Source organism: Panicum hallii, chromosome 9 (genome assembly GCF_002211085.1).
Source record: "Panicum hallii strain FIL2 chromosome 9, PHallii_v3.1, whole genome shotgun sequence".
In the NCBI taxonomy this organism is placed as follows: Eukaryota; Viridiplantae; Streptophyta; class Magnoliopsida; order Poales; family Poaceae; genus Panicum; species Panicum hallii.
Window position 1 is genome coordinate 66,632,031 of NC_038050.1, and position 25,292 is coordinate 66,657,322.

Genomic DNA, 25,292 nt, shown 5'->3' on the forward strand with positions numbered 1-25,292 from the left:
CAAAGCTCCAACAGTGGCCCAATCTTCTGCCCAAATTTTTGGCTCGCCCCAAACAAATGCTCTCCAGAACTAGATATCCGCTGATGCCCACCACCAATGCCAGCCATTTCTTGCTTCCTACGCGCCTCCCCGCGCATTTTCCCTCCCAGTCACGCCATTTTTCTCCATCATCCTGCCAATTCAGCGGCCGCCACGCTCCATCCCATTTTCCAGGCCATGTTGGGATACCAGCGCCGCCAACCATCTGTCTAACCTTCCCGCACCCCTCTGTCCCTCCGGCCAGGTTGCGGATCTCCGGAATTGACGGCGCAGGCTCTCGTCGGTCCGGCGTCGGATCCACTCCATCGACAACAACGGCTCCCCTCAGCCAACAAGGCTCTCCCATTCGTCCGGCACCGAATCCACTCCATCGACAGCAGTGGCTCCCGTCCGCTCAGCGACGCTTAGCTGGATTTGCCTCCCGTGCTTCGATTTGCATCCAGGTACTGAGCTTCAGGTCCCCCATGTACTGAACTTTGTTGATTTGCTTTAATTTGCATCCCATGAACTTCTATTGTTTTAACAAATCCGTCAAGCATCTCTTGTTGGTGTTAATCTCGGATATGCACTAACTAAATGATTTTATTTTGCTCTACTAGATATTTTTATTTTTCTATAATAGATATTTCACTTACTGCACAAGAAGAGAATATATTATGAGTATACGTAGTACTATCTCCTAGGTTCTGTAAAGTAGCAAAACAATATATTGTTGTAGTAGAAAAATTGATCCTGGATCCTTGATGTAACTAAATAATTATCCTTTCTATCAAAGCAATTTATTCTCTATTACCTCAAATTATTTTACTTGTTCCACCAAAAACAAGATATGGAAAATGAGAACTGCATGCTTATGGGCCATGCTATCACATTAACCAAAACAACTGATATAACTTGCAAATTCACTTGGCACTTTAAGGTGCACCGCTGTACCATAAAACCACCCCTACTATTTTGGTAACGCAGCTATACTATGTAGTCAACTATCTATCCGGAAGATAATCCTATGAGATAGCTACATGGTGCAGTTAGTTTTCTTGTTTACTATTTCATTATGGCTTTCAGGCTTTAACATTCAATTTGATTGACAATGGAAGGATAAGGATATTGGACAAACATGGTGGAGGGCAACGATGACCTGCCTTTGGATGACTTCGGTAGCCCGCCTGAGGAATAGCAATCGTCTGTAATTAGAAGTACTCCATCAGCGAGGCCAAATCAGAAAAGGTCGAAAAAAAGTTTAATAAGCAGGAGGATCAATTGCTTGTTTCACCATGTTTGAACATTAGTACAGATCCAGTACAAGGCACCAATCAAATTAAAGGATTATTTTGGACAAGAGTTTATGACTACTACCACTCAAATAAGGAATTCACATCAGATCATAGGCAGAGTTCACTTTTGCATCGATGGAATGGTATTCTAGAGAATGTCAACAAATTTTGTGGATGTGTAACTCGGATTGAGGGTAGAAGTCATAGTGGGGTTACATTTCAAGACAAGGTATTTCATATTCATTATTGGCCTTCCATTCTTTATATCATGCATTCAGGGATGTAATACTGCATTTAACTTGCTTAATTTCTGCAGCTTATATAGACATTAGCTTTGTTCAAGGCTGAAGATAGGAGAATAAGTCATTTCAATTCCTGCATGGGCAATATGTAAAAGGAGGAATCCAATCGACCCGAACTCAGATTCAGCTGAATACCACGACCATGTAGGATTCATCAAGAGGGTCACAACAAATTGACTGTGTTGGCATTAGTAGTACTCTACCACGTGGAATAAATTCTGTGCATATGAAATTTGTGGATTTACTCGGACTCCATAAAAACTTGTAAGGCACTAAAAATATGAGTGTGTGTTTTTTTATACTACATTTGTCATAAAAAATGGAGCATGAATGATTATAAACACAAAAAGAAAAAATCTCACATATACACATACATACACATGCACATTCATACACATGCATATGCACATACATAATTAGATGCATTGTTTCCATGATTCTAGATTATTACGCATAATGCTATGTTTAGATTTTCTTGCTTAGGATTTTAAACACCACTAGGGTGTTACAAACCAGCTCCACACAGAATGTAGGGTGTTACGTTCATGGTGGCCCGAACCTGTCTAAACCACCTTGTCTCCCAATCGTCCCACGGCTAGAATCCTACTGCGTGTTACACCCCTAACCGAATCTCTAAACGAGGTTCCCATGAATTCCTGCTTGTGGTACTCACCCATCGACAGAGGTAGTACTATCCAGTTGTTGCAATGTTGCTAGTCACACAGTAGCATTTCTAAATGAGAATTTGTCTCAAGAGACTTGCTTAGTTAGTCTATCGGTAGTATATTATTGCCATCAAAATGGTCTCGTACCTCCTACAGAATACAAAATATACACAATATGCAGATACTATTGGTCAAAGTACAGATGACAAAGAATAACATAGGGTGTAACTTTTTTAGCTGCAATGGTGGAGAATTCGGAAATAGATGAGGTCTCGTAACTAGGGATGCAAGTTATATTTATTTTGGGTTATTGGATTGACCTAAAAACTTAATAAATGAATTAGAATAGCATTGTGCGTAATTAATATAGGAGAGAAATAAATAAGGATGGCATGTCATCATAATTATTTAGTTGATCCATAAAACACCATTTGGTATCCACTTTCGTCCCTACTCATAACTATCATCTAGATCATTTGGCCGGACGAGCCTCCTCTGTATTACTGCAGGAGACTTGTCCCACTGACCTGTGGCCCCAGCACAGTGGGGCCTGCATGTCAGTGGCACCGAGTCCCACTGCAGTACTATAGACTGTAGAGGAATCAGTTCCCATCTAGCCTTGTGGGTTATCAATGGGCTAGCCTGGGAGGGGGCTCAAGGTCAGTGTTGGACTGTGTTGTATGTCAAAAACTACATATTTTGGCCCCATGTAACATATGGTTAGTTTGATACGTATCATTGCGATTTGAGATATACCATTACTACTCAACTATTTGCAATCATGTTGTCACAACTTTACAAGTATTCGAGGTATGCCATTACTTACCACTTTAATTTGTTTCTAAAAAATTTTGGACCAAATTGCTTATGTCTTCTTTCTTTTCCATTTCCTTCCTCTTCGGTCGCTTCAATGGACTAAGTTACCACTTACTACTGTGACACTGTCAGAGCATTCCACCTACATCTTCCTACTCGCGGTCTCACATTTTAGGTGATAGGAGGTTGAGTCCCCATCTTCCGAGAGGTACGGTAAACTTGATTGGTGGAGAACTCGACATTGATGATCCAAGGCTCCGAACGAACAGAACCCCGCAATCACTACACCACTGCTCCGTTGGTTATCACCTGTGTCACGCGAATGACCTCACCGCGAAGGCTTATCCCTGCAAGCGCAATCAAGAACACAAGCAAGAACAGGAGATGCAATCAAACAGACTTGATTACGAGATGGGGTCTCACAAACCGATGAACGGCGACACTGTTTGATGACAGAATGAATCTAAGAAAAACCCAAACCCTAAGATGGAAATGGCTACTAAATAAAAGAGAGTTAGGGGCGTGCAAGTTCCCTGGATGCAACCCTAACGGGCTTCAACGCGGTACACGGGCCAACGGCCCAAAAGACGGTGACAAAGCACCCTGTCAGATTCTGGATGCCCACTTATATCGACGATTCCCGTCGACTCAGAAGGTATTTTGAGGTGGGACTAATGCCATTGGAAGCTCTATGAAATTCTAGTTCCAAATATATATAGAACGTCCAAATCTGACTCCGTATGTGGCCAGGGCGTCAGTTTTGGTGAAGTAAGGTTCTGGAATCCGAGGTGGACTCGAATTTGATATTGTTTAGGACTCTAACTTGGGTTGGACGTCCCTTGCTGCTCCTCTCCCCAAATATGTTCTTATTATGTTTGTATCCATACGAGTCGTGTCCTCATCATCAGGTCTCTACCCTTCTCCAACAAAACCCTAACCTTGGGTCTTCCTCCTTCTAATGTGGCGTCAACAACCAAGCCCATGGGTCTTAGTTCCTAGAGGCCACAAGTTACTCCACGGTTCTAAGCACAACCATCGGAAGGCCCTTGATCTCGCCATTAAGGCACTTGTCCTATTGCACGAGTCCCATAGCAAGTGTTCACTCCCCTATCACATCACATGCACTTCACCTAGCTTCCCGGCACACTGCCTCCCCCATCAACCTTGTCAGTGGCGGGCTCAAATCCCTCGCTGCTTCGTGGAGGTCACAAGTTACCTTGTCCTTGGGTGGGATGAGAATGCTGAGTACACAATTGTCAAATTTGTGTACTAATTATACGCTTAACTCTAAAATAGATGAATGGATAAAATTATCCATACAACTTATGTGTGTGTATATTGACACATGTATACTCAACTTTTGGCTAAGAAAAAAGTAGGGGTATTAGGACCGCTTTCTTGGCGGATAAGCTAATGGGGGTTGATGATTAGTAACAAGGAGTTTAATGGACCCAAGAGCAGGCGGTTAGGAGGGGAATCTCTCTGCTCTGCTATGCTGGCAGTGGCAGTGTCGTTGGTGCTGTCGACGGACAGGGAATGGGGGTCCCCTGTGCACACGATTTATGGAGATGCTCGACCACCACGACGTACGAAGGGAGTGGCCTGCGAGATGGGCCCACCTAACCCCCATGTCCCGGGGTGCAGCTTGACACCCCCAGAGGACCTCGGGGTGCAGCTCGGCACCCCGGGAGGCAATAGTTTCCTTTGCTCTGAAGGAAAACTATGACAGTTGTACGAGCAAGCATTATTAAATAACCCCAGACCGATGGCTAATGGGGTGGTGCATCGCAGCATGGCAGGCTGGTAGAACCATCCAACTCTCACAATAAAGATGGAAGGGTATGCAACTCTACCACCTGCTACTTTATCCTGACTTGCATGCACGCATGTCCCAAGACAAGGACCACCGGCCAATATCAATGGAGCAAGCATCCCGAGGTGTGCATGCACCATGCACCCTGGGCACCATGCACCCCGGGGGTGGGAATGCACCATGCACCTCGGGGTGTGCATGCACCATGCACCCGGGGTGCATGCGCATTAAAAAGCTACCTCCCTCTCTCTCTTGCCCACTTGATGCACGGGTTCCAAGGTGGGGGGCTTCTGCCACATGCAAGCGCGCGTGAAGGGTGGTACATGCATGCAGCAAGTGGTAGATACGTGCACCTGAAAGAATGAAGCCCATGCATGAAGGGCACATCACCTCAGGGAGGACACCTCACCTATTTTCTATATACAGCCCAATATGATGATCCCTCTTAGATGATAAAAGAGGAGACCTGGAGCAGGAGAGGGGGAGGGGCAGAGCTCAAGCAGGAGCTCCCTCTCCATGTATTCTCTGGTTTATATACAACTACAAAATATACGACAAGCAGGAGGCCTGAACCTGGATAAAATCTCTCTGCGCTCACCATCCGCGTTGTCTAAGGAGATCAGCGTGTTCAGCCCCTGGCCGAATCTCTGAACGGGAGTTTCATGAATCCACGCTCGCGGTACTCACCCGCCGACAGGAGATTTGTTACGTCCCGTCCTAGTGTTTCGCGTGCCAGCACTCATAAAAAATGAATTAATTGACGCTGCATTGCAAATGCAAGGCAGGCAGTGAGCGTGGTGAGATGAGACGAGACGGGAGCGGAGCGAGCAAATCAATCCAAGCTGTCGCCTCGCTGCTTGTCATCGACTGATCAATCACGTGTGTCTCAATCTCTCCTCTCCTCTCTCTCTCTCTCTCGAGCTCGATCTCCCTCTCGTGGTCGCATCCACTCCTCCTCCTCCTGCGCATGCTTTACTCTAGCTAATTAATCTGTATTTGTTCCAGTAATTGGCTGGAGGCGGAGGATTCGTACATGCGGCCACCGCCATCCACCTGATGGGGTTGTAGAATCGAAAATGACGGGATTGCTGACAACAAGTAGGTGACGACTTACGCCTATGACACACCAACTTACTCTAGAATCAGTCAGCCTTTTTAATTTCTAGTACTTAGTGTATTGGGCCCATTGTAGCAGAGCCGCCTTTTCACTTCCAGGTGGCAGAGCCTACCAACAAATGAAGCTTGCTTCCGGGTGACGGAATCAAGCTTTGATGAGGCTCAAACCCTTTATGATCTTGAGTGAAGAGCGAACCTTCAATGATCACAACTTATACACTAAGTACATAAAAACTATATGGCTTAACTGGGGAATAACACTTATAAGAACAAGATTTTATTTCAACTCAACAATACTACACAAGAGCAGATTTTATTTTAACTCAACAATACTACACAAAAGCTTCTTTAATGGCTAGCCTATCACTCACTCTTCTCTCTTGCTCTCTCTTATCTAGCTCTACCACCTCTCATCTACCATGCTCATGGTTGAATGCCATTTTGCAAGGGAGGGGTCTCTATTTATAGGCCTTGGGACTATGGTATTAAGACAAGTGTCCCCTTTCTAGAAAATTTCTAATATTCTAACATTTTCTAATTTTACTTATTACTAATTATAGAGTGCTCCATGGATAATATCTCCTTTTTGCACAGTGGAGAATATTCTAGAAGATTGTCTTGCTCTTTTCAACAAGATCTTTTAAAAAAACATATATCCTAAGAGCTCATATAATTATGGGAACAAATTGAAAACTGAATATGTACAAGTGCAATAATAGTGACACATGTTACTGGATTAGAATTTAGTAAGATGCTTTGCAGTTCATTTGCCTAGGTTCTGTAATGAACATGTAATATAGCACAAGCACGAACGGCATGAACAAGGGGGTGCCCGCGCACGCACCTCCCTGAATAGTGAGTCCTTTGACCGATCAGAGGAGGCCTGAACAAAACAAGAAACCTGAACGTGTGAGTTCCCGGAGCCGCAACAAGCAAAGAGAATCGAACCTCTGTAGGAGCTAATAAATACCTCTTTCGAAGAAAGGAAGCAGCAATGACATGTGCCGGGATGCGGCTGTGACGGGTCATACTCATACATTCCCATAACCTGCAACAAGCAAGATGCATACATAGTTGTCCCTCCAGTGGTAACATACAAGAAAAATTAGAGGGGTGTACGGGGGAACAAGCTAGGTAGGATGGAAGGTGCAGTGAGGCAAGCGTGCCAACTTGGGTTTGAGCTCAGGGCAGTTGGCAACCAAGTACATAATGTCGTCCACTGCCTTGGGCTTGGTGCTCTGGTATAGCATTGAGGCCCATCCCTCCGTGGGCCATAGAAGTGGGCCGCGGGTGTGCGTGAACCAATCGTCCAGCCCACCAATCTTGCCTTACTTGCCTGTGACGACTCCGTCGGGTGGGCCTGGCGCTCCGACCACACCAATACTGCTCGCTCCGCCAAGGATTACTACTGTAGGAGGATCTTTTTTTTTTTGAACAAAATGGAGGAGGATCTTCAGCCCGAGGATTTCAGTGCGATCGCCACCGTTCGTCCTCCTCCGACTTCAAGGTACCACAGTATCCCACTATGGCACTATCCCCCAACAGCATTTCCCTAGATATGATTCATACTTTTAGTTCTAGAAAGAAAGCAATGAGTGCATTTCAGAGCCCATCAAGGACGGACCGCTGAGCTGCCGTGGCCCCCTGGCAGCGACTGGGCACTTGTACTTGCAAGGTTTGCAGAATGGAATTCCCCCTTGGCAACACGGCATGCAGCAATGTCGTTTAGCTTAGCTTGGGCGAGCGCAATGTTCTCAGCCCTAGTCCTCCCTACCCTAAACATCATCCGGTTGCTGCCGACGTCGCCTCCCTCCGGCCTTGACCATCTCTAACCTCCCTGACACCCTGTGTGTTTCTTCGGTGACCTGTGTGCTTGACTGCTGGTTTGTCCATGTACTTGTCAGAAACAGGGAGATGGGAACGAGCACTGGAGCCCAAAGAAATGTGCTGTTTCCTAGTACATAATAAAAGGGAAATTAAGCAGGAAAATCGTGTCCCGAAACGGAGCATTGCTCATCTGAGCGACGTGGCCGAGGACCGGGGATACAGAATTCGTGGCCGGCAATACGAGAGCACATGCGTGTCAATCACAGTCCGGGAGAGAGGACGCACATGGATGGATGGACGGAAACAGAAGGAAGGATGCGAAAGAAATGAAGAGTTCAGTAAGGTGTCTATTCTGGCGGTCAACTAGTCAAGATGGAACTTTGCATTGGGCACGATGTTCAGATCTGCAGTTCCGCTTCCGCACACATGCAGCTGGCGACGCTAGAAGCTAGATGCATCATTCCTGCACACGCATCTGTGCAGCACTGTTTTTCTTTTTTTTTAAAAAAAAGGCCACTGGATTTGTTTCCCAAAAAGGTCAAATGATGCACCCTTCTACAGGCTAGAGAAGCTGCTACCCATCTATTAATACTCGAATAACCCCGTTAACCTAAGATACTGACCAAATGTTCCTGTTTCCTCACGCACCATAGCATAAAGAATTTAGCTTTACTTAAAAGCATCAAATATAATCATATAGACTGAAGCAGTGAAGCCTATAAGTATGTAGATCGTGGGAAAAACATGTAATTATAAGAATCCACAATCATGAAATTGCAGAACCATCAGCAAGCTTCATCATGACTAAGTGCTTTATCTAGAAAATGCCACATCCAATGCAAGGGGTCGCTTGACCACCACGTGAGCAACTATAAGTGCACTCAACTCAGCACAAGGCTGGAATTTTATATTTTCTGATGCAACAATCGATGACTCCAACCTGTGCTGCTGCAAGGCCTTGACATGTTAAATGGATTCTTTTGTTTTACATCACCCCTCACAAATGGCTGCTAGCATGAATTGATGGCGCAATGTATCATCAATTTATCATGCAATACTGCTGGAACGGGTATTCATCAGTTCAATCTCATCCTACTGGAGTCCGTGTCCAACACACTTTGAATAAATTTCTTTTGTAAGGGTGGAGCATAAGATCTTAAAAGGATGCAAAACCCACATTGCTATATATCTACTATATCAAACATAGAATGCAAAACCCAGATTGCTATTTATTTACTATATCAAACATAGATAACTACTATAACCTTAGCACTCAGTTCCCACAAGGAACAAGCATATATGATATATCTTCAAACCCCTCTAATTGTGATTTTGTATTTCCCCACCAACTGTAGACCCATACTGTCATATTCAACCCATACACATTTAAAAAGCTTAAGCATTGCTTAATTCAGACCAATAAAGTGCTAACTACAGACAAGAGAAGTTCTAATACCATTATAAAGCTTTCAAACTCCAGCAATGGCAGTCACAACTGACAAAAAATTAATACACTAACAAGCCCACACAGGCAAGTGATTTTACTTCAGTAACCGAATGGTTTATAACTGTGGCCTTAAAACATACTTCACAACATAAAATTTCAGACCCAAAATGCATACAATAAATTTTAAGATTCTCATGGCGAAAATAAGCTTGCAGTGCAGCTAGCGTGTGCAGTGCAACACCACACAGATAGAGAGCATGCACAGCAGCAAAAGAAGAAGCATAGGCAAATTGTAGATCATGACTAATTAAACTGAACAAGAACAAGTCACAATATACTCAGTTCTCTCCCGTGGTACAAAATATCACTAAAAGAATCTATTGTAGTCTTTGCAACAGAATGCCTTCCCCCAAAACCCATGAAACACCTTCCAAACAGTGTCATCCTAAGAACCAACTAATGGAACCAGGAATTGAATGCCCAGCAACGAGGTAGCAAAGAGAAGCAACAGGTGTTTGACTTATGACTACCTAATGAGTGTATCTTAACTTCTGATCCACTTCCAGAACGTGCTGAGCAAAATGAGCCTCTCAATCTGATGAAGTAAGCAATGGAGGTAGAAATCTGATACACACCGTCAGGAGAGGCCACGAAGACACTGAATAAACAGTCATCTTGCACTACTCAAGCTGCCATTCCGACGACGTGAACCCTTCCCATTGCTACCGGCATGCTGCTTCTGCTTCTCAGCCAAGTCAGGATGGTAGTACTCAAGATACCACCGCACAAACTTCTTGAGCCCTGTTTGGAGATCTGTGGACGGCCGGTAGCCAAGCTCCCGCTGTGCAAGGCTTACATTAGCATGCGTATATGGCACATCTCCATTCCTTGGCATCTTGACAACCTTCCTCACAGCCTTCACTTTGAGCAGCTTCTCCAGCAAATCCACTAGCTGTGTAACAGGAACAGGAGAGGTGTTCCCCAAATTGTATGTCCTGAATGGCGCCGGACCTCGCTTCTTGCCTCCACTGCCTGTACTCCGACCAGCAGTATCCAATGCCGCGACACACCCCTTCACAATGTCATCAATGTAGGTGAAATCACGTGAAATGGTAGTCTGGTGTGAGCCTCCACCTGCACTCTCATACACCGTGATCGGCCGACCAGCAAGGATGTCCCGGGTGAAGAAGAAGTAGGCCATGTCTGGACGCCCCCAAGGCCCATAGACAGTGAAGAACCGGAGAGCAGTGAGTGAGAGCCCATAGATGTGGTTGTAGACATGAGCGATCTCCTCGCCAGCCTTTTTGGTGGCTGCATAGAGAGAGGCTGGTCGATCCGTCCTGTCATGCTCGGAGAAAGGCACGTGGGAGTTGAGCCCGTACACTGAAGACGACGACGCCCAGACGATCGCCGGCTGAGGGTTCGCGGAGCGCGCCGCCTCGAGCAGCGCCACGAGCCCAGCGACGTTGGCGCGCACGTAGGACATGGGGTCGACGAGCGCGTGCCGCACGCCCGCCTGCGCGGCGAGGTGGAGGACGTGCGTGAACGGGACCACGTCGAACAGCTTGGCCAGCAGCTCGGAGTCCGCGATGTCCCCGTCGACGACGTAGACCCCCGAGCGTGCGAGGAGCGCGGCGCGCCCGCGCTTGAGGGCCGTGTCGTAGTAGTCGTTGAAGTTGTCGAGGCCGAGCACGCCGTCCCCGCGGCGGCGCAGCGCGGCAGCCGCGTGGCAGCCGACGAACCCGGCGGCGCCCGTGACGAGGACGGAGTGGCCCCGGGGGCGCCTGACGCGCGCCGACGCCCGCACCTTCTTCTCCCAGGCGGCGCCGCCCCAGGAGGCGGTGGACTCGTGCGACGCGTGGAGCGAGCGGCGCGGGGACTCGGGCGCGGCGCGCGGGGCAGGCGCGGAGGAGGGGGAGAGGAGGAGGAAGGCGAGGAGGAGCGCGAGGGAGCAGACGGACCAGAAGGCGAGCTTGGAGAGGAGCGAGGCCGGCGCGGGGTGGTGGTGGCGCGGGGGCAGGCGGTGGTGGTGGTAGTGGTGGAACTGCGGCTTGACGGCCGCCGCGCCGCCGCCCGCCGCCGCCGAGCCGGGCGCGCCGGTCAGCTGCGGCGCCATCCCGTCGATCCGCGGCAATGCGGCTGGCCCCCGGATCTCGGCTCGGGGCGGGGATCGGGTGGGATTGGGGGCGATTGGGTCCGCGGCGGCGCTCGGGCTGCTGCCGTTTTTTCGAGGAGCGGATGGTTTCGATTTGGTTTCGAGGGGGGGGGGGCTGCCTCGGCGGATTCGGTTTGCGGGGGCGCTACATTTGGGGAGAAATTCCGGGGATTTTCCGCATCTCCTTTTCTCTCCCCTTTCTTGTTTTAGATTTTTGAGGAGCGCCACGAGCCCACGAGCCCGTGTGGGGTCAGCGCCAATGACCCCCTTTTCATTTTTATATTTTCCCTCAATTCCATTTTGTTCCTTTTTTTTATACAAGCGTACAGGAGTACTGACCATCGACTGCCATAAAAGAAACAGTAGTGCTCTTGACGAGGATACGACATTGCCCTTGAGAAAAAGAGGTCGCAAATCTTTCCAAAAAAAAAAGAGATTGCAAATCGCATGTACGTGTCCAAAACCCCTAGGCTACCACCTGCATTTACAAAAGATCCTTAAACATCTGGCATATCTTAAAAAGATGCTGTTGCAGCGAAAATTTCTCTTTGTTCCTTTGCGCCTTTTGAAAATCAGTGTGGACCGGACGGTACCAGGTGCCCTCCGGGGCCTGGCTTCGTTTTCGGTTGTTGGGGGTGCTTCGGTTGGGGGCTCGAAAATCTTTTTCGGTTTAATCGTTATCGTTTTCGTTCGGTTGGGTTTCAGTTTCATTTTCCACGAGCCAGGGGATCGAGCGGCCCGTGGGGTCGCACTTCATCGCGGGGATAAGGATCGGAGCCGGATCTCGGACTGTCGGTACGCTCCCTTCCTCTCGCCCGTCCGCGTTTCCCATTCTGCCCATTCGTGTCTCGCTTCGCCTCCGCGTGCGATCGTGTTTGTTGCAGGCTGACGCGCGCTCGAATCACGTGGGCACGGAGTGACCTCCAAGCCGCCGTCGTCGTCCCACCAGTAAGCAGTAGTGTTTCTCACACGGCGCGGGGCTGGCGCTAGCACGGCTGATCTGCTTGCTGCTCTCGTTGACAATGTTAAACCTACTAGGGCACTGATGAAAGCTCTAAACGGGAGTCCGATGCCTGTTTCCTGGCAAAACCTACGAGACGGAATCGTTTTTTTCTCGCTTGAGTACGTGACGGGGTTTAGCATCCGCCGCTCCTTGGCTGTTAAAGCGTCGTCGGTCGAATAGACTGGGGTTGCAGGTGGCGCTGCAGAGTTGAACACCAAGTTCCACACCGGATCTCCTCTGATCACACGTCGCGAACGATTCCATGAACCTTTATGGTCACGTCAGCGTTTCCTTTCGCTTTCTGCGACGGTGCCACGCATGTCGAAGCTAGTGGCTGGTGATTTCTATCTACTCTAGGAGTAGTCTCCAAGTCTATCTCGATTTCTGAAGGAAATGAGGTGGGAGAGTGTGAACGTTTCCTGGTATCCAGTTTACCACAGCATTTCCGCCCGGAGGCCTCCTGCCCGGGGCACTGGCACGCCAAAAACGTCATGCCGTGCGTCCCTGCCTTGTCCGTGTCGGCGGCAGCGCGACGGGCGCCATGGCGGTGGGCGGACGCTGGCGGCGAGGGTCAGCCTCTGCATTTTGCATTTATAGTTCCGATCGCATCGAATATTTAAATTAAATATAAGCTAACTATAAAACTAATTGTATAAATTGAAGCTAATTCACAAGATAAATCTATTAAATCTAATTAATTCATCATTAGCATATATTTACTGTAACATGATCAAATCATAACTAATCAAACTCAATGGATTAATCTCACAAATTAACCTCCATTTATACAATTAATTATATAAATAGCTTATATTTAATACTTCTAATTGATATAAATATCCGATAAGACTAAATTGGTATCCAAATATCGATAGGACTAAAGTTGGATTAAAGTTTAGTGCTGGGAAACAAACACCCCCTAATGCCCTAATGGAGGCGCACCACGCCATGTCATTGCTGAATACAGACTGTATCATTCAAGTGTAACAGTGATCGTAACAGTCGCGTTCAGACTTTAAAAGTACCAGCAAGCGACAAAACACACACGACGATGGGTAACAATAGTTCGGAGAACCAGATAACTGAATCAAAATTTCAAGTTGCACAGGCCTTTAGACCAGACAGACAGCTATGGTAGGATTATAGTTGGCGGCGCAAAAACAGTCTTGGATGCTAATAATCACTCGGATGTCTCATACAAGCACACAAAGGGAGCACAAAACTAAAGCAAAGCAGGATATAGATAGTCTATGACAGAGCTAAACTGCATGCAATTACACGTCGGCGATGGTCACCTCAACCTCGACACCAGGCTCAATGGTGATGGAGGTGATCTGCTTCACAACATCAGGGGAGCTGATCAGGTCAATCACCCTCTTATGGATGCGGAACTCAAAGCGATCCCATGTGTTTGTTCCTGATCAACAAATTTGAATTTCATCAGTCAATTTTTGGAGTTTATAAACAACCAAATGGAATCAATGCTCATATTCCACATTGTGGACCTCATAAAGTTATCAATTGTTTCAAAACAGTACTCCAATGGGGTAAAAGAAGGCTTAGGTGTGAGCATCCAGAAAGTGAAGTCCAAAGTTACCCAAAAAGATCACAGCTTAAGTTAGTATGAACTGAGTCATAATTTGACACATCTATGGAAAAAAACAGGAAAATAACATAGACCTACCAAGGTAGGTACAATTCATGAGTCCACATACCGATTTCAATAGTAAAAAAGAAAGATAAATATATTGAAAAACAAATATGATCTCAATACAGCAAACTAGCTAAAACAGAAAGCAATACTGTTGTACAGATAAAAAAATACCATAACGATGAAAGCACCTATTAATGAATAGTCAATTTATACATTAGGACACATGACATGCGTTAGCTGTTTAGCACTAAAAAAATAGCTTGAGAACTCCATAAAACTCAATGAGAAAATCAACCAAAGCCATGACATATATCAGTTTAACAGCAGATGATCTGAAACAACTCAATACCTTCACCACAAGGGGACTTGCGGGTGGTGATGTGAAGAACCTTAGTAGGGATTCTGACGGGTCCCTTAACCCTCAGCTGCTTGTCCTTGGCTCCCTTCACCAAATCCGCACAAACTGAAATATACAAGCAAAACTCAACAATCATAAAGTTTGCTGAAGTCAGTGAATGTCAGTCTATAACACTAGTTCTGTACTTCATGGTGCCGCTTGCAGCATAACATGCGACCAAAATACAATATGTCTAATGATACAAGATACTAAGGCAGCACAATCAATACAGCATACATGACCAACTGATTGGAATGATCCACAACAACTGAAGTTTAGAAGAACAAGTGATAGGAGGACAGTCATAATTGGCATCGGTTGCTAAAATCTTCCTTCCATAGGATCAAACAGAAGAAATAGCGCTTTGGCTGCAGCACCGGTGCACAAGCGAACAGTACATCAATTTGGGGATTGAAGCTTTGTTCTGTTATAAGCGAAACAATAGGAAATGGGAGTACGCGCCCAGCAATCTAACCAACGGGAAATTGCATAACAGCAACAGTAAAGTACAACACTACATCAGATTTCTGCACGTTCTCGAGACTCCAATTAGACGTTAGAATACTGGAGGCCACGAGTTCGACAGATAGATCTAAAGCATAAACATAAACCCATACACAAATCAGCAGCGAAGGAAGGATGTATAGAGACCATCACCTTTTTACTGTTCACAAGCAAGGATAGCTAAAAGACCAGATCAGGAAATAGGGGTCTGGATTCTGAGGTTCGGGTATACCTTTCTCCAAGTTCTTGACGTTCTTGGAGGACAGGGTGATGCGGATGCGATTGAGCTGCAGCTCGGGGGCATCCTCGACGCCAAGCTTCCCCTTGAGGCCGCCGTAAACTGCCGCCGCCGCCATGGTGCTCTTGCGCTCGGGGGAAAGGGGTCCTCGCTTCCTCGCTCGGCTGCTCGGGGTAGGCGGCGCTGCAAGCTAGGGTTTTCGCCCGCTGGTGGGTTCGAGGCTACTTATATGAGAAGTGGACGGGTCGGCCCAACTTGAACCAGGCTTTGAACGGCCCATCTAGTACGTTCCATTTGTCCTCTAGCATGCTCTCAAATAAAAAAAAGGAAAAATTGTCCTCCAGTATTTTCAGGTTTATCCCGCAAAAGACCGGCAGGAGCTGTGTCATTCATTTCCAGATGAGAGTGCCACTGAAAGACCACAGCCTGAAACTTATACAAACACACGATCGCAATGATAAAAAACAATAAGAATTGCATGTTTTTCGTTACTTTCAACGTTCAACCCTAATTGGTGAGTGCCATTACGAAAATTGAACTGCAAACTTGCCAACAAAACGTTAATGTGAAAGCGGATCCTGGAGCACAGAAAACACTAGTAAAATTACCCTTGGTGTTTCCGCTGAGAAACTTATGTTACCTTTGTTATTACAAGGCAAATTTATTCTCAAAAAGGGAGTCATGAGAAGATAATCCAAAGTAAGATCCACCTATGTCTAGTATTATTTTGTTCCATGGTAGCCAGAAAGAAAGTCGAATTAGTTAGAGCAATTTGTTGGACCAAGTTGTAATTTAAATGCTCCAGAAAAATGATTATTTAAATGTGTTATTCTATTTTCAGGAATTCAGGTGGAAACAGGAGTGGGATATTAAGGTCCAACTTCCACCTTAAGTTTGCAGATTCTTATTTTCGAAACAAGTCTCACAGTTTCAGAATTTCGTGAAGCTCATATCGTTCAGCAATACCTCCTGGCAGCATGCGAGCATCTGAGTTTGAATAAGAGACAAAAATGCACCCAGTGACACCCAAATTGACTCTGAGACCAGCGAATCTAAATAGACGTAATATAGTTATGCCATGATATACAAGGGAAAAGATAATATATTTCTTTTCCCAATTTCACCTTCTATTTGTTAGATCAAAAGTACCAAACTAATCCACACGATTCCCAATCATGCTCTACAAGTTACATTCTTGACCAGCAGCAAGACCTTTTCTCACCAAAAGTAACCATCGATGCAACTCCAGAAAGTCGCCCAGAGATGTTAATCCTATAACATCGAGGAAGGAAAAAGGAAGAGAAAGTGTAGACGAAACAGTAGGCAACCAAGCTGCATCGGTAGTGATCTAAACAAAATAAATCACATGGTGCCTCTGAGCAACATATTCCTGTTTCTAATGTCCATTTTCATGGATCTCCTGTTCCTCATCTGCATCCTCAAAACGCTGGTCGTTGATTTGAAGCTGTGAGCCAAAATGATAACAATGTTACGTGAGAATTCTGAAACATAATTAGGACTAAATGCAGTGGGGCAGATACCATATGCCATTTTTGCAAATAATATTTTACTCCAGTCTAATGTAGTAGCTTAGCACGTGAAAACGATTAATGTAAGATTAATATTGCATCAAATACAAGCAGTATTTCTAAATCTGACAACCATGTAACTCAGACAAATACTTGCCAGGGCCCACTATAGCCTCATATATGTGTTAAATTATTGTCTCCAGAGGCTGTGCAACATCAATAAAAGACTTCACGAATCAACTGAACCTAAACCAGACTTATGATTACAACAGTCATGAAAAACAAACTGTGTAATGACATGAACAAATTCCTGGCATACCTCAAATACTGATTGACTGAGGTCATATCCACCATTTTGACCTATTGGATTGGCATTGAAAAACTGGGTACCATTTTCTGCATGCAAGGAAAGACATCAAAGTGCTGCTAACGCATTAGCGCAAAAATGTAAAAAATACACGCAATGCTTACCATCAACCATGTCTTCATCACCATGAACCCAGCCAACATCAACCATATCTTCACCATGGAACCAACCATTATCCCCATTGCGCTCTGCAAAATCAAAAAATTACATTGATTTGCGACAGAGCTGTTTTAAGTATCAAGTGTAACTTCATAGCTTACCAGCATTAGGATCAGGATTCAGTTCAGCGCAATGACAGAAGACATCAAAAAGTGCATCCACTGAAGTTCTGTCAAGGATACAAGTCATGCAATGCCAGGGACAGAATTGCATAGGCACTTCAAGAACTCAAGAGACAAGAAATGAAGTAGTCTGCCAACTTCGGTTTTACATTGAGATATCGTAGTGTTAACTGTGAGAATTATTGCATAATGAAATTAGTAGCACCCTGAATCAGTTCAATAGCTCGCAAGTTGTAACATCTAAATCAGGAAACACTCGAACACCAGAATGAAGCAAACAAGGAAATATTTGAAGAGACATGCTAATTTAAAAGGATACATTGACCAGGGTCCCCCAGTATAATGCGCATTTCAGAGACTCTTGATAGCTCTAATTCATCATTTGATTCAGCAGCCTCATCTGTGGCAACTTCTGCCTCAATCTTCAAATTACATGGACAAAATGTCAGACATTTATACCAGGGAATATTAAAAACAAAGCAACAGAACGAAACAGACACATAATGGTCCACTGCACACCAATTAAACAACAAAATGGGATACAGACTTGTCAGAATCAGGACATGCAGCTATTATGTAAGTTCAGCAGGGTTCTTATCCACAAAAATTTTAACCAACACGGCAAAAGTACAATTTATTTGTATGCAGATGAGAGCTTGCTTTGTTCATGAACTCTATAGCAACATCTGGTAACTGGTGACTTGGTGAGTTATTCAGTAGAAGTGGAGAAACTTAGCACAAAATAATACAGGTACTGCCACCTATCCACAAATGAGACACCACCACCCCTCGTATACAGAGAGAAACTTTGTTCATCAGTGGAAATACATAGCTACAACAGTTTTGAGCCTTCTGCATATCCACAGGGGAACATTTAACTGCAAATGCCACACGAGAACCAAGCCATGCAAAGCTATAGACGCCAAAAGCACAATGCTGCCAACTGCAATAGTCAGAGAAAAAGAATAACTAAGCACCATATGACAAAAATCCTACACTCAGATAGTCCGCACAACCGTTCTATGGTCTGTGAATCAAAGTTCCTTGTTCTCTAAATGCTGTGAGGTATTCTGAAAACATCCAGCAAACAGAAGAAGGAAGTTATTGAAATCCCGTGAGCAAAGGGATCTACCAGTAAGACTGTAAGAGCATCTCACGCCGAATTGTACAGCCTACCCCACTAGGCCACTACTAACAAGAAGCTTATTGGACACTCCCGGATCCTAGACCATGGTCCAAGACACTTCAAGGTAGAGTATACCCCACACTTTAAGAACAAACAGCTCAACTGTTAGGACATAAGAGCTAGACCTGATCAATCTTTCATCTCATTGGACCTCAAGAGGGAGTAATTCTACAACGAGCACTAAAGTATCCGCAGGAGGAGAGCTCGCTTGTCCAATCACCTGCGTGTAGAGGCAGGGCGAGGGATACGCCTCCAGGTCGCGCGACACAGCGTGGAGCGAGATGGCGAGGAAGTCCACGGCGTAGCCCTTGCCCTTCTCCGCCTCGCTGAGCCAAATCACCCTCCTAGTTTTCGAAGTGAGCAAGCCAACGGTTAGCGAAACATCAGGGGTCACAAGAAGTGCTGGATGAGTAGTGGTTCAAGCTGAGCTTCACTACCTGGTGGTGACGAACAGGGTCCCCGGCGGCTCCGGCGAGCGGCGGCCGAGGGCGACGGAGGCGGCGCGGTGCACCCGGACCAGCTCTTCACCGGAGGCGGCGTCGAGGCGGGGCGCTCCGTCGCCGGCAATGTCGGCGAAGCGCTGGAGTCCTGGAGCCATGGGGGCGCGGCGGCGGGGAGGCCGAGGTGCTAGGGTTTCGGGCCTCGAAGGCTTCGAGGGTGTGCGAGATTTGGGGATTCTTTCGGAAGGGTTTAGCGGTGGTGGAGGACCGTGCCCGTGCCGCGCCGTGCGTACGGCGCTGCGTGTTGGGAAATGTATTGCGCGTGGGCGTGGCAATGGCCCAAGCCCCCAAGTTGACGAAGGGTACAAATAGATCTTCTGAATTTCCTTGGAAATATTTCTTTAGGCGTGACACATCTCTCTGTTCCAAACGATTGTATGATTATTTTTGCAAAATTTGTATGAATTATTTCTGGGTATCTGTAGCTTAGATATTTCTCACTATTTTTGTCCCAAAAGAAGCCTCAGTTCGTCACGGGATAAAACCAAGTAGGTTGTGTATGTCAGTACTGGCGCGCAGGTACAGTCACCGCAAATCTGCAATGCCTACCGTTGGATCCATTGCCTCGTCACGAGCAAGACCGGGCGCCCCCTGTGCGCGGCGACGCTTGCACAGTTAACCAACGTACGCGAACCCAGGAAAAAAGTGCGAGATACCCACGGTCCCAGGCTCCCAAGCTAAAAGATTTCACTGTTTGCGTTAGCGGCCGTGAGCGGCAGCGACGACGGGCAACGATGCAACGCGGGCGCTGTGCGTGGGCACCGCGCACCGGCCACCAGTTTCACTGACCATAGCAGGCAGAACAGTATGCGATTGCCACGGCCCGCGGGCGGCGAGGCGCGCCCCAACGCCCCAGGAGTCCCGGACCCCGCGCCCTCGACGTCCATGCCCTGATGCACACGGCACACGGCACGGCACGGCGCGCGCCCGTGCGCGCGACACCCAGCGGCGGCCGGCACAGCGGAGCGAGTCCACAGGCGTCCGTCGCGTCCGTGGCGGCACCGGCACGCCGCGGTCGGCCTGGCTCTGCCGCGCCCGCGGGTTTTCCGCTCGTTTCCACGTCTTGCCGGTGGGGCGACGAGAAGGTCCAACCGCCCGGTTAATTGGCCGCTGGGCCCTCTTCTTCTTTTTTCCGTTCGCGGAGAATTTTATTAATTTCGTCGACTTGAAGGCCCGGCCTGCTTCCTGCCCGAAGAAGGCTAGCCGGACTAGTGCTCATTCTTTAATAGAAGGATTTTATTGTTAAGGATTGACCACTTTCTAAGAAGAGAAGTACCGATCTCAAAGAACTAAACTCAATTTACACCCTCACTTATATGAGTCGGCTAGAAACTCAAGGCCCTTGCCCGAAACAAGTGGGCTATTCATTCCGGTGCCACCTTTGTTCAATCGAGTCCATGTTCTCTATTTCCCAAAACCCATTCGTTCACCGACCCGTGGACCAGAGGTTGCTTGCTTGGAATTGGGCTCCTGTGGGAGGACGTCGGGTGGCCCGGTAGTCAAAGCCTGGCGACTAGGCGCGCGGTGGCAGCGTGACGGGCGCTCCCTGACAGGGCCGGGCCCGCGCGGACGACGAGGGAATGGCGATGGCAGGTGCTGCCTGGGGGTTCGCGAACTGAGCAAAGTCGTCGGGCGCCGGGCGGGCCGGCCTGGCCTGGCGAGCTCTGGCGCGCATGCCGGTGTGCGTCGGGGCGCCTGACCCGCGTGCACGGTGTACCAGTAGCGTCACTGTGACCGCATGACGCCTTCCTGCCTGCCAGGGGACACGACTCACAGGGCCTCTCGTCTGAGGCACTGGCCGAGAGGCCGTGGCCTAGCCTAGGCCTGCTGCTGATCAGCTGGTGTGTACTGCATCAGTATTCTGAATTTCTGATAACAGTTCGAACTGGCAATAACGGTGGATCAGTAATTCAGTCTAGGCGTAGCCTGTGAGCAGTGATGACCTGGTGTGACTGCTGCACCGTTGCAGCCCAGCCCATTGCCTGGTACATGTTCTAATTTTCAAATACTCACAGGCCACAGCACAGCACCTCAGTCATGTCCCATGCTCAACGATAGTGCATGACGCTCTGCCTGCATAACTCACCTTCTTGCCGGCGGCCAAAAGTCCAAAACAAAATATTCAAAAAGTCACACACGGACCGAGAGAGGCTCTTCAACGGGCGTCGCTGACCTTAGAATTTGGCGAATAAGAAAAAATCTTAACAGTTTTTAAGTCCTCGAAAGGAAATTGTTGCAGCCTAAAGTCGTACAAAAAGAAATTGTTACAGTTTTACACATGAGCGCTCAGTTACACGTGAGTACTACCTATCTGATAAGTTCCGGGACCAGGACGACTGGTGTGTATAGTGCGTTTCAGGACCGAAGCAGTGTTTCCCGTCAGAGGCCAGTCCCCAATGGACGAAACAAAAACTGGCGATGCCTATGAGCCTTCTTCTTCACCAAGATGCCTTCAACAAGTCTAACCCTTGTTTTTATTTGTCCATCTATGTACACCACTGGATGCTTTTGCTACATCCTAGAACAAGCTGAGCAAAAGACATTTGTCAGACACCCAGCGCATCTGAATCAATAAGGTATTCATACTAACTTTTAAACCATCAAGAAAGAGATTAGGAAGAAAACACCAGTAGTTACCACGCTGAAATGTTCACCAGGTCCACGGGGGAATGGCAGGAAACAGAGACGTTTTGTGCAAGGTACGTTCCATCAATCCCAGCTAGTTCTGTTCCGTCTAAATTCCTTCTTCTGTGAAAGCACTTTCTTATTCTGAAGTCTCTTCCTTTCAGCGACTGCAGCACTGTAATGACCGACAGGAAAACTGAATTACCACTGTAATTTGCATCAACAGTGGAACATTTGATCTTTGCAATAGAGAAATCCTATATCGAATTATGAGTTAAGAATGAAACTATAAAGATTTAGACATTACAGGAACATAAGGTTTCTATAATCTCCTGAGAAGAAACAACACAAGTGTTCTGAGCAATAAATTAGCAAAGTGAAGGGCAACCTCAACTGTAACTAATGTTCCTACATTTTGGCATTTATGCATTTAACCTTACAGAACACAATATCAAAGCACAGCTTCGTAAAACCATGTAATAATAATTAATATAGGTAAGATAAAAAAACAATCATATACCATCAACATGATACGGCAATGAAAAACCATCAGGAACTTATAGAGCACGGAAAGTTTAAGAAAATCAGCAACAATATCACATTAATTCACTTCCTGAGAAATCATTGAGCACTTGGTGTGTCTATCTCAATCCCATATTAGAACCACCGATTGGCAGATGACTTTGGAGAAAAAAACTGGTGAAACGAACAGCTTACATTTTTTCTATCTTTTTCTTCTGCTCTTCTGTAGGGGGTGGAGGAACATATGATGCAGCATCAATAATTGCCTGCTTCAGATAAATTTGTGGAGTAAGTCAAGCGAATTGGTCCTAAGAAAAACAAATAAAAGGGAGGAAACATGCCTGTATCTTCTGCAAAGCATCTTCAATGTTGCCCCTGTGATAAATCATGTCAGTTGCTATCCAAAAAATGATTCTAAGGTATAATAGAATGATAATTACTTCTGTGTTCTAGTTTTTGTAGAAGATATCACAAGCTCCCCGTCTTTATTTATCCTATTCTTTTCCTGTGCATAAAGAGAACTTACAATGTTAACAACATGTTGACAGGATTTAGGAAAGATAGAAATTACAAAAATACATATAAGAGCACAAGTTTTGAAAACAGTATAAACAGGAGCAATCCCGAAACATGTTAGAAAAAAGTCAAAAACAGGTGCTGAATGAGGAGGTTTCTTTTACCGCTTGTAATATTCGTTCCTTGATTCTCTCTCCAAGCCAGTGAGCTTCTTTAACATTGAATCGCATGTCAACCTTTGTATTTACTGTAAAATGGTAGCACCATTTTAGAACAAGAGGAAAAATGAAATAAAAGGGTAAAACATGGAGCATCGAGTAGAAGATGTAATTGATTAAAGTAATTATTATTTGGAAATATCTGATTCAAGCACTGATGGACCAACTACAATTATCTGATGATTAAGAATGACAAAAGGTATATATATGCTACTGAGTAACTATTGAATGCAGAACGAAGCAGGAACCATTTAAATCTTTAATGCAGAAGCAAGAAGAATAAAAAATACGAAATGCAATGACAGAACATAATGAACTGACAGCAAAATAAGGACGGGGGAGAACATGAAACCTTTATTAACATTCTGACCACCAGGGCCACCACTTCTTGCAAAATTAACAGTAACATGATCTGCAGATATAAAATGTAGTCAGAACAGGTTTTGGCAATTCAAACGGTAACTGGACACGCTTATCACTGTGTACAAATCATCACATGACCCAGAGATAAAGCATGTTGAACTGATACTGATAATTTTAAGAGAGAAATATTGCCACAAGTTCTATCTACATGGCTTGCAGTCTAGCGTTTTGCAGGTTCTTTTTGTGTTCCGGTCCATCGACACATATTGCATTTTATACAAACACCAAATTCACACAGGTCCACTTAAACAGATCTCTGCTTGCTTTCTACCTTTTTGTGTTGCATGATAATATGTGAGAAGCTAATGCATTCTTAATTGTAGCTATAACCTCAGAACATTGACGAAAAGGACTTGCCCTTGGATGCTAACTTATGAACACATACCGCTGTTGGATTAGGGATGCAAGTTTTGATTTCTCTGGATCATTGGGTCGAATGAACTAATGTGGTGACCCAGAACTAACATTTAGGTACCCACTTGCATCCCAATGTTGGACACATCAATTCACCAGCCCAAACTTTCACCAGAACTAGCACTTAGGTACCCACTTGCATCCCTATGTTGGATACATCAATTCACCAGCCCAAACTTCACTATCATCTCACAACCACCCAACACGCTCTCAACACTCTTTACTTAGTACCCATAAGGCAGCAAGCCTAGGTGCTTTTACTATGCTTGATTAACTTGCATTCGACAATAATAGTTTCTACACAAGGAACAGGCGCACAGCAAACTAATAGTAACAGATCACAATATTTATTCACAGCTTGCTTTCGTGGCACAGACTCCACATCACGAGGCATGCTAGTAGGCATGAAGTGAAATGAAATTAGCATGAAGTGGAATAATTAGTTGCAGATACACTTGCATCACCAACAAAACTCCCAGGGGCTAGCCATTTCGGTCAAATGGACTCTGCACGTACGGCCATGTTTTGCGCTCCAAATAGGGTTTCTACAGCAGATTCAGTAGAAACCCCATTAACAGTTTGCATACCCAGTACATCGTGATCTTAGCCCCAGATTCTAAATTGTGGTGCATAAGCAACAGTCGAGTCCAGGACCAACGCTAGGTGTGACATTGATATTCAGAAATCAATCAAGATTCAAGGACCAATTGTAAGACAAATGGGGATTCAGGCAGTTCTAGTTAGTTACCCAGGGTGATCTTTGGGGCGGGTTCAGAGCCTGCCGACGCGGCACGCTCCTCGGCGTCGCGAAGCACCTGCTGCGTCAGCGCCAGCCGCGCCGACACCTTTTTGCCGCCGTCGTCGCCGGCCCCGGCCGCCGAGCAGCGGAGGCGTACCAATCCGGCACGGCCAATGGCCAGGTTCAGGCCCAGGCTCGGGGCCGAGCACGGGGGTACCTGGAACACCAGAGAGGAGACCTGGCGGAAGCCAAGACGTAGGAGACTGGCGCTCCGCATGGCGGCCGCCATTGGTTGCTAGCGTGTGGAGGTAGGCGAGCGGCGGAACTAGCGGGCACGGCCGCACGGCGAACGGGTCGGGTGAGGGGGGGGGGGGGTGGGGGGGGAGGGGTTGAGGAGCGGAAGAAGAGCAGGCAGCAACCAATTGCTCTGGGCTTTTTTGTGTACGCATTGGAGCGGAAGAAGAGCAGGCAGCAACCAATTGATCTGGGCTTTTTTGTGTACGCATTTGTTTTAGTAACTGGGCAGGTTTGAGATCTAGCCCATCTCTGGAGGACTTTCGCTAATTCGGCCGGAATTTTCTTCTCTCCTTTTGCAAAAACTTGTTGATTCAGCTCTCCTCTCTACAGATAACAAATCATGAAACCCTTAATACAATCAGATCTATTTTTTTGAGCTCAATTTTCCCCATATACAAAAAATCAACAAGAAGAGAAACGAACAA

General features: G+C 46.4%; 4 protein-coding genes across 4 annotated transcripts; all 4 read right to left on the reverse strand.

Annotated features, from left to right (window-relative positions):
• Nucleotides 1-9,581: 9,581 nt before the first annotated feature.
• LOC112877829 (UDP-glucuronate 4-epimerase 2-like) lies at nucleotides 9,582-11,586 on the reverse strand. Its single transcript, XM_025942199.1, has one exon. It carries the CDS (start codon nucleotides 11,413-11,415, stop codon nucleotides 9,970-9,972), a length of 1,446 nt encoding a protein of 481 aa, XP_025797984.1. The 5' UTR covers nucleotides 11,416-11,586; the 3' UTR covers nucleotides 9,582-9,969.
• A 1,923-nt stretch (nucleotides 11,587-13,509) lies between these two features.
• On the reverse strand, nucleotides 13,510-15,452 carry LOC112877950 (40S ribosomal protein S20-2-like). The gene is made up of 3 exons (XM_025942324.1): nucleotides 15,245-15,452; nucleotides 14,461-14,574; nucleotides 13,510-13,874 (listed from the first exon to the last, which is right to left on the reverse strand). Exons 1-3 carry the CDS (start codon nucleotides 15,366-15,368, stop codon nucleotides 13,732-13,734), a joined length of 381 nt encoding a protein of 126 aa, XP_025798109.1. The 5' UTR covers nucleotides 15,369-15,452; the 3' UTR covers nucleotides 13,510-13,731.
• An 829-nt stretch (nucleotides 15,453-16,281) lies between these two features.
• LOC112875656 (chloride conductance regulatory protein ICln-like) lies at nucleotides 16,282-19,383 on the reverse strand. Its single transcript, XM_025939588.1, has 7 exons — nucleotides 19,051-19,383; nucleotides 18,834-18,957; nucleotides 17,747-17,849; nucleotides 17,407-17,466; nucleotides 17,251-17,334; nucleotides 17,099-17,175; nucleotides 16,282-16,715 (listed from the first exon to the last, which is right to left on the reverse strand). The coding sequence occupies exons 1-7, from the start codon at nucleotides 19,209-19,211 to the stop codon at nucleotides 16,647-16,649; spliced, it is 678 nt and encodes a 225-aa protein (XP_025795373.1). The 5' UTR covers nucleotides 19,212-19,383; the 3' UTR covers nucleotides 16,282-16,646.
• A 1,879-nt stretch (nucleotides 19,384-21,262) lies between these two features.
• On the reverse strand, nucleotides 21,263-24,936 carry LOC112875499 (peptidyl-tRNA hydrolase ICT1, mitochondrial). The gene is made up of 8 exons (XM_025939373.1): nucleotides 24,580-24,936; nucleotides 23,347-23,406; nucleotides 22,941-23,023; nucleotides 22,701-22,765; nucleotides 22,602-22,635; nucleotides 22,456-22,526; nucleotides 21,751-21,913; nucleotides 21,263-21,641 (listed from the first exon to the last, which is right to left on the reverse strand). Exons 1-7 carry the CDS (start codon nucleotides 24,857-24,859, stop codon nucleotides 21,823-21,825), a joined length of 684 nt encoding a protein of 227 aa, XP_025795158.1. The 5' UTR covers nucleotides 24,860-24,936; the 3' UTR covers nucleotides 21,263-21,641; nucleotides 21,751-21,822.
• Between the last annotated feature and the right edge of the window lie 356 nt (nucleotides 24,937-25,292).

Coding starts and splice junctions, on each gene's coding strand:
- LOC112877829 (XM_025942199.1), bottom strand. CDS start 11,415: ATGGCGCCGCAGCTGACCGGCGCGCCCGGCTCGGCGGCGGCGGGCGGC.
- LOC112877950 (XM_025942324.1), bottom strand. CDS start 15,368: ATGGCGGCGGCGGCAGTTTACGGCGGCCTCAAGGGGAAGCTTGGCGTC. Junction 14,575..15,244: donor CGTCAAGAACTTGGAGAAAG/GTATACCCGAAC, acceptor TGTATATTTCAG/TTTGTGCGGATTTGGTGAAG. Junction 13,875..14,460: donor CAAGTCCCCTTGTGGTGAAG/GTATTGAGTTGT, acceptor TTTGTTGATCAG/GAACAAACACATGGGATCGC.
- LOC112875656 (XM_025939588.1), bottom strand. CDS start 19,211: ATGGCTCCAGGACTCCAGCGCTTCGCCGACATTGCCGGCGACGGAGCG. Junction 17,850..18,833: donor CGCCCTGCCTCTACACGCAG/GTGATTGGACAA, acceptor TGTAATTTGAAG/ATTGAGGCAGAAGTTGCCAC. Junction 16,716..17,098: donor TCAGTCAATCAGTATTTGAG/GTATGCCAGGAA, acceptor TTTGGCTCACAG/CTTCAAATCAACGACCAGCG.
- LOC112875499 (XM_025939373.1), bottom strand. CDS start 24,859: ATGGCGGCCGCCATGCGGAGCGCCAGTCTCCTACGTCTTGGCTTCCGC. Junction 22,636..22,700: donor ACAAAAACTAGAACACAGAA/GTAATTATCATT, acceptor GATTTATCACAG/GGGCAACATTGAAGATGCTT. Junction 21,914..22,455: donor AAGAAAAAGATAGAAAAAAT/GTAAGCTGTTCG, acceptor CGGTCATTACAG/TGCTGCAGTCGCTGAAAGGA.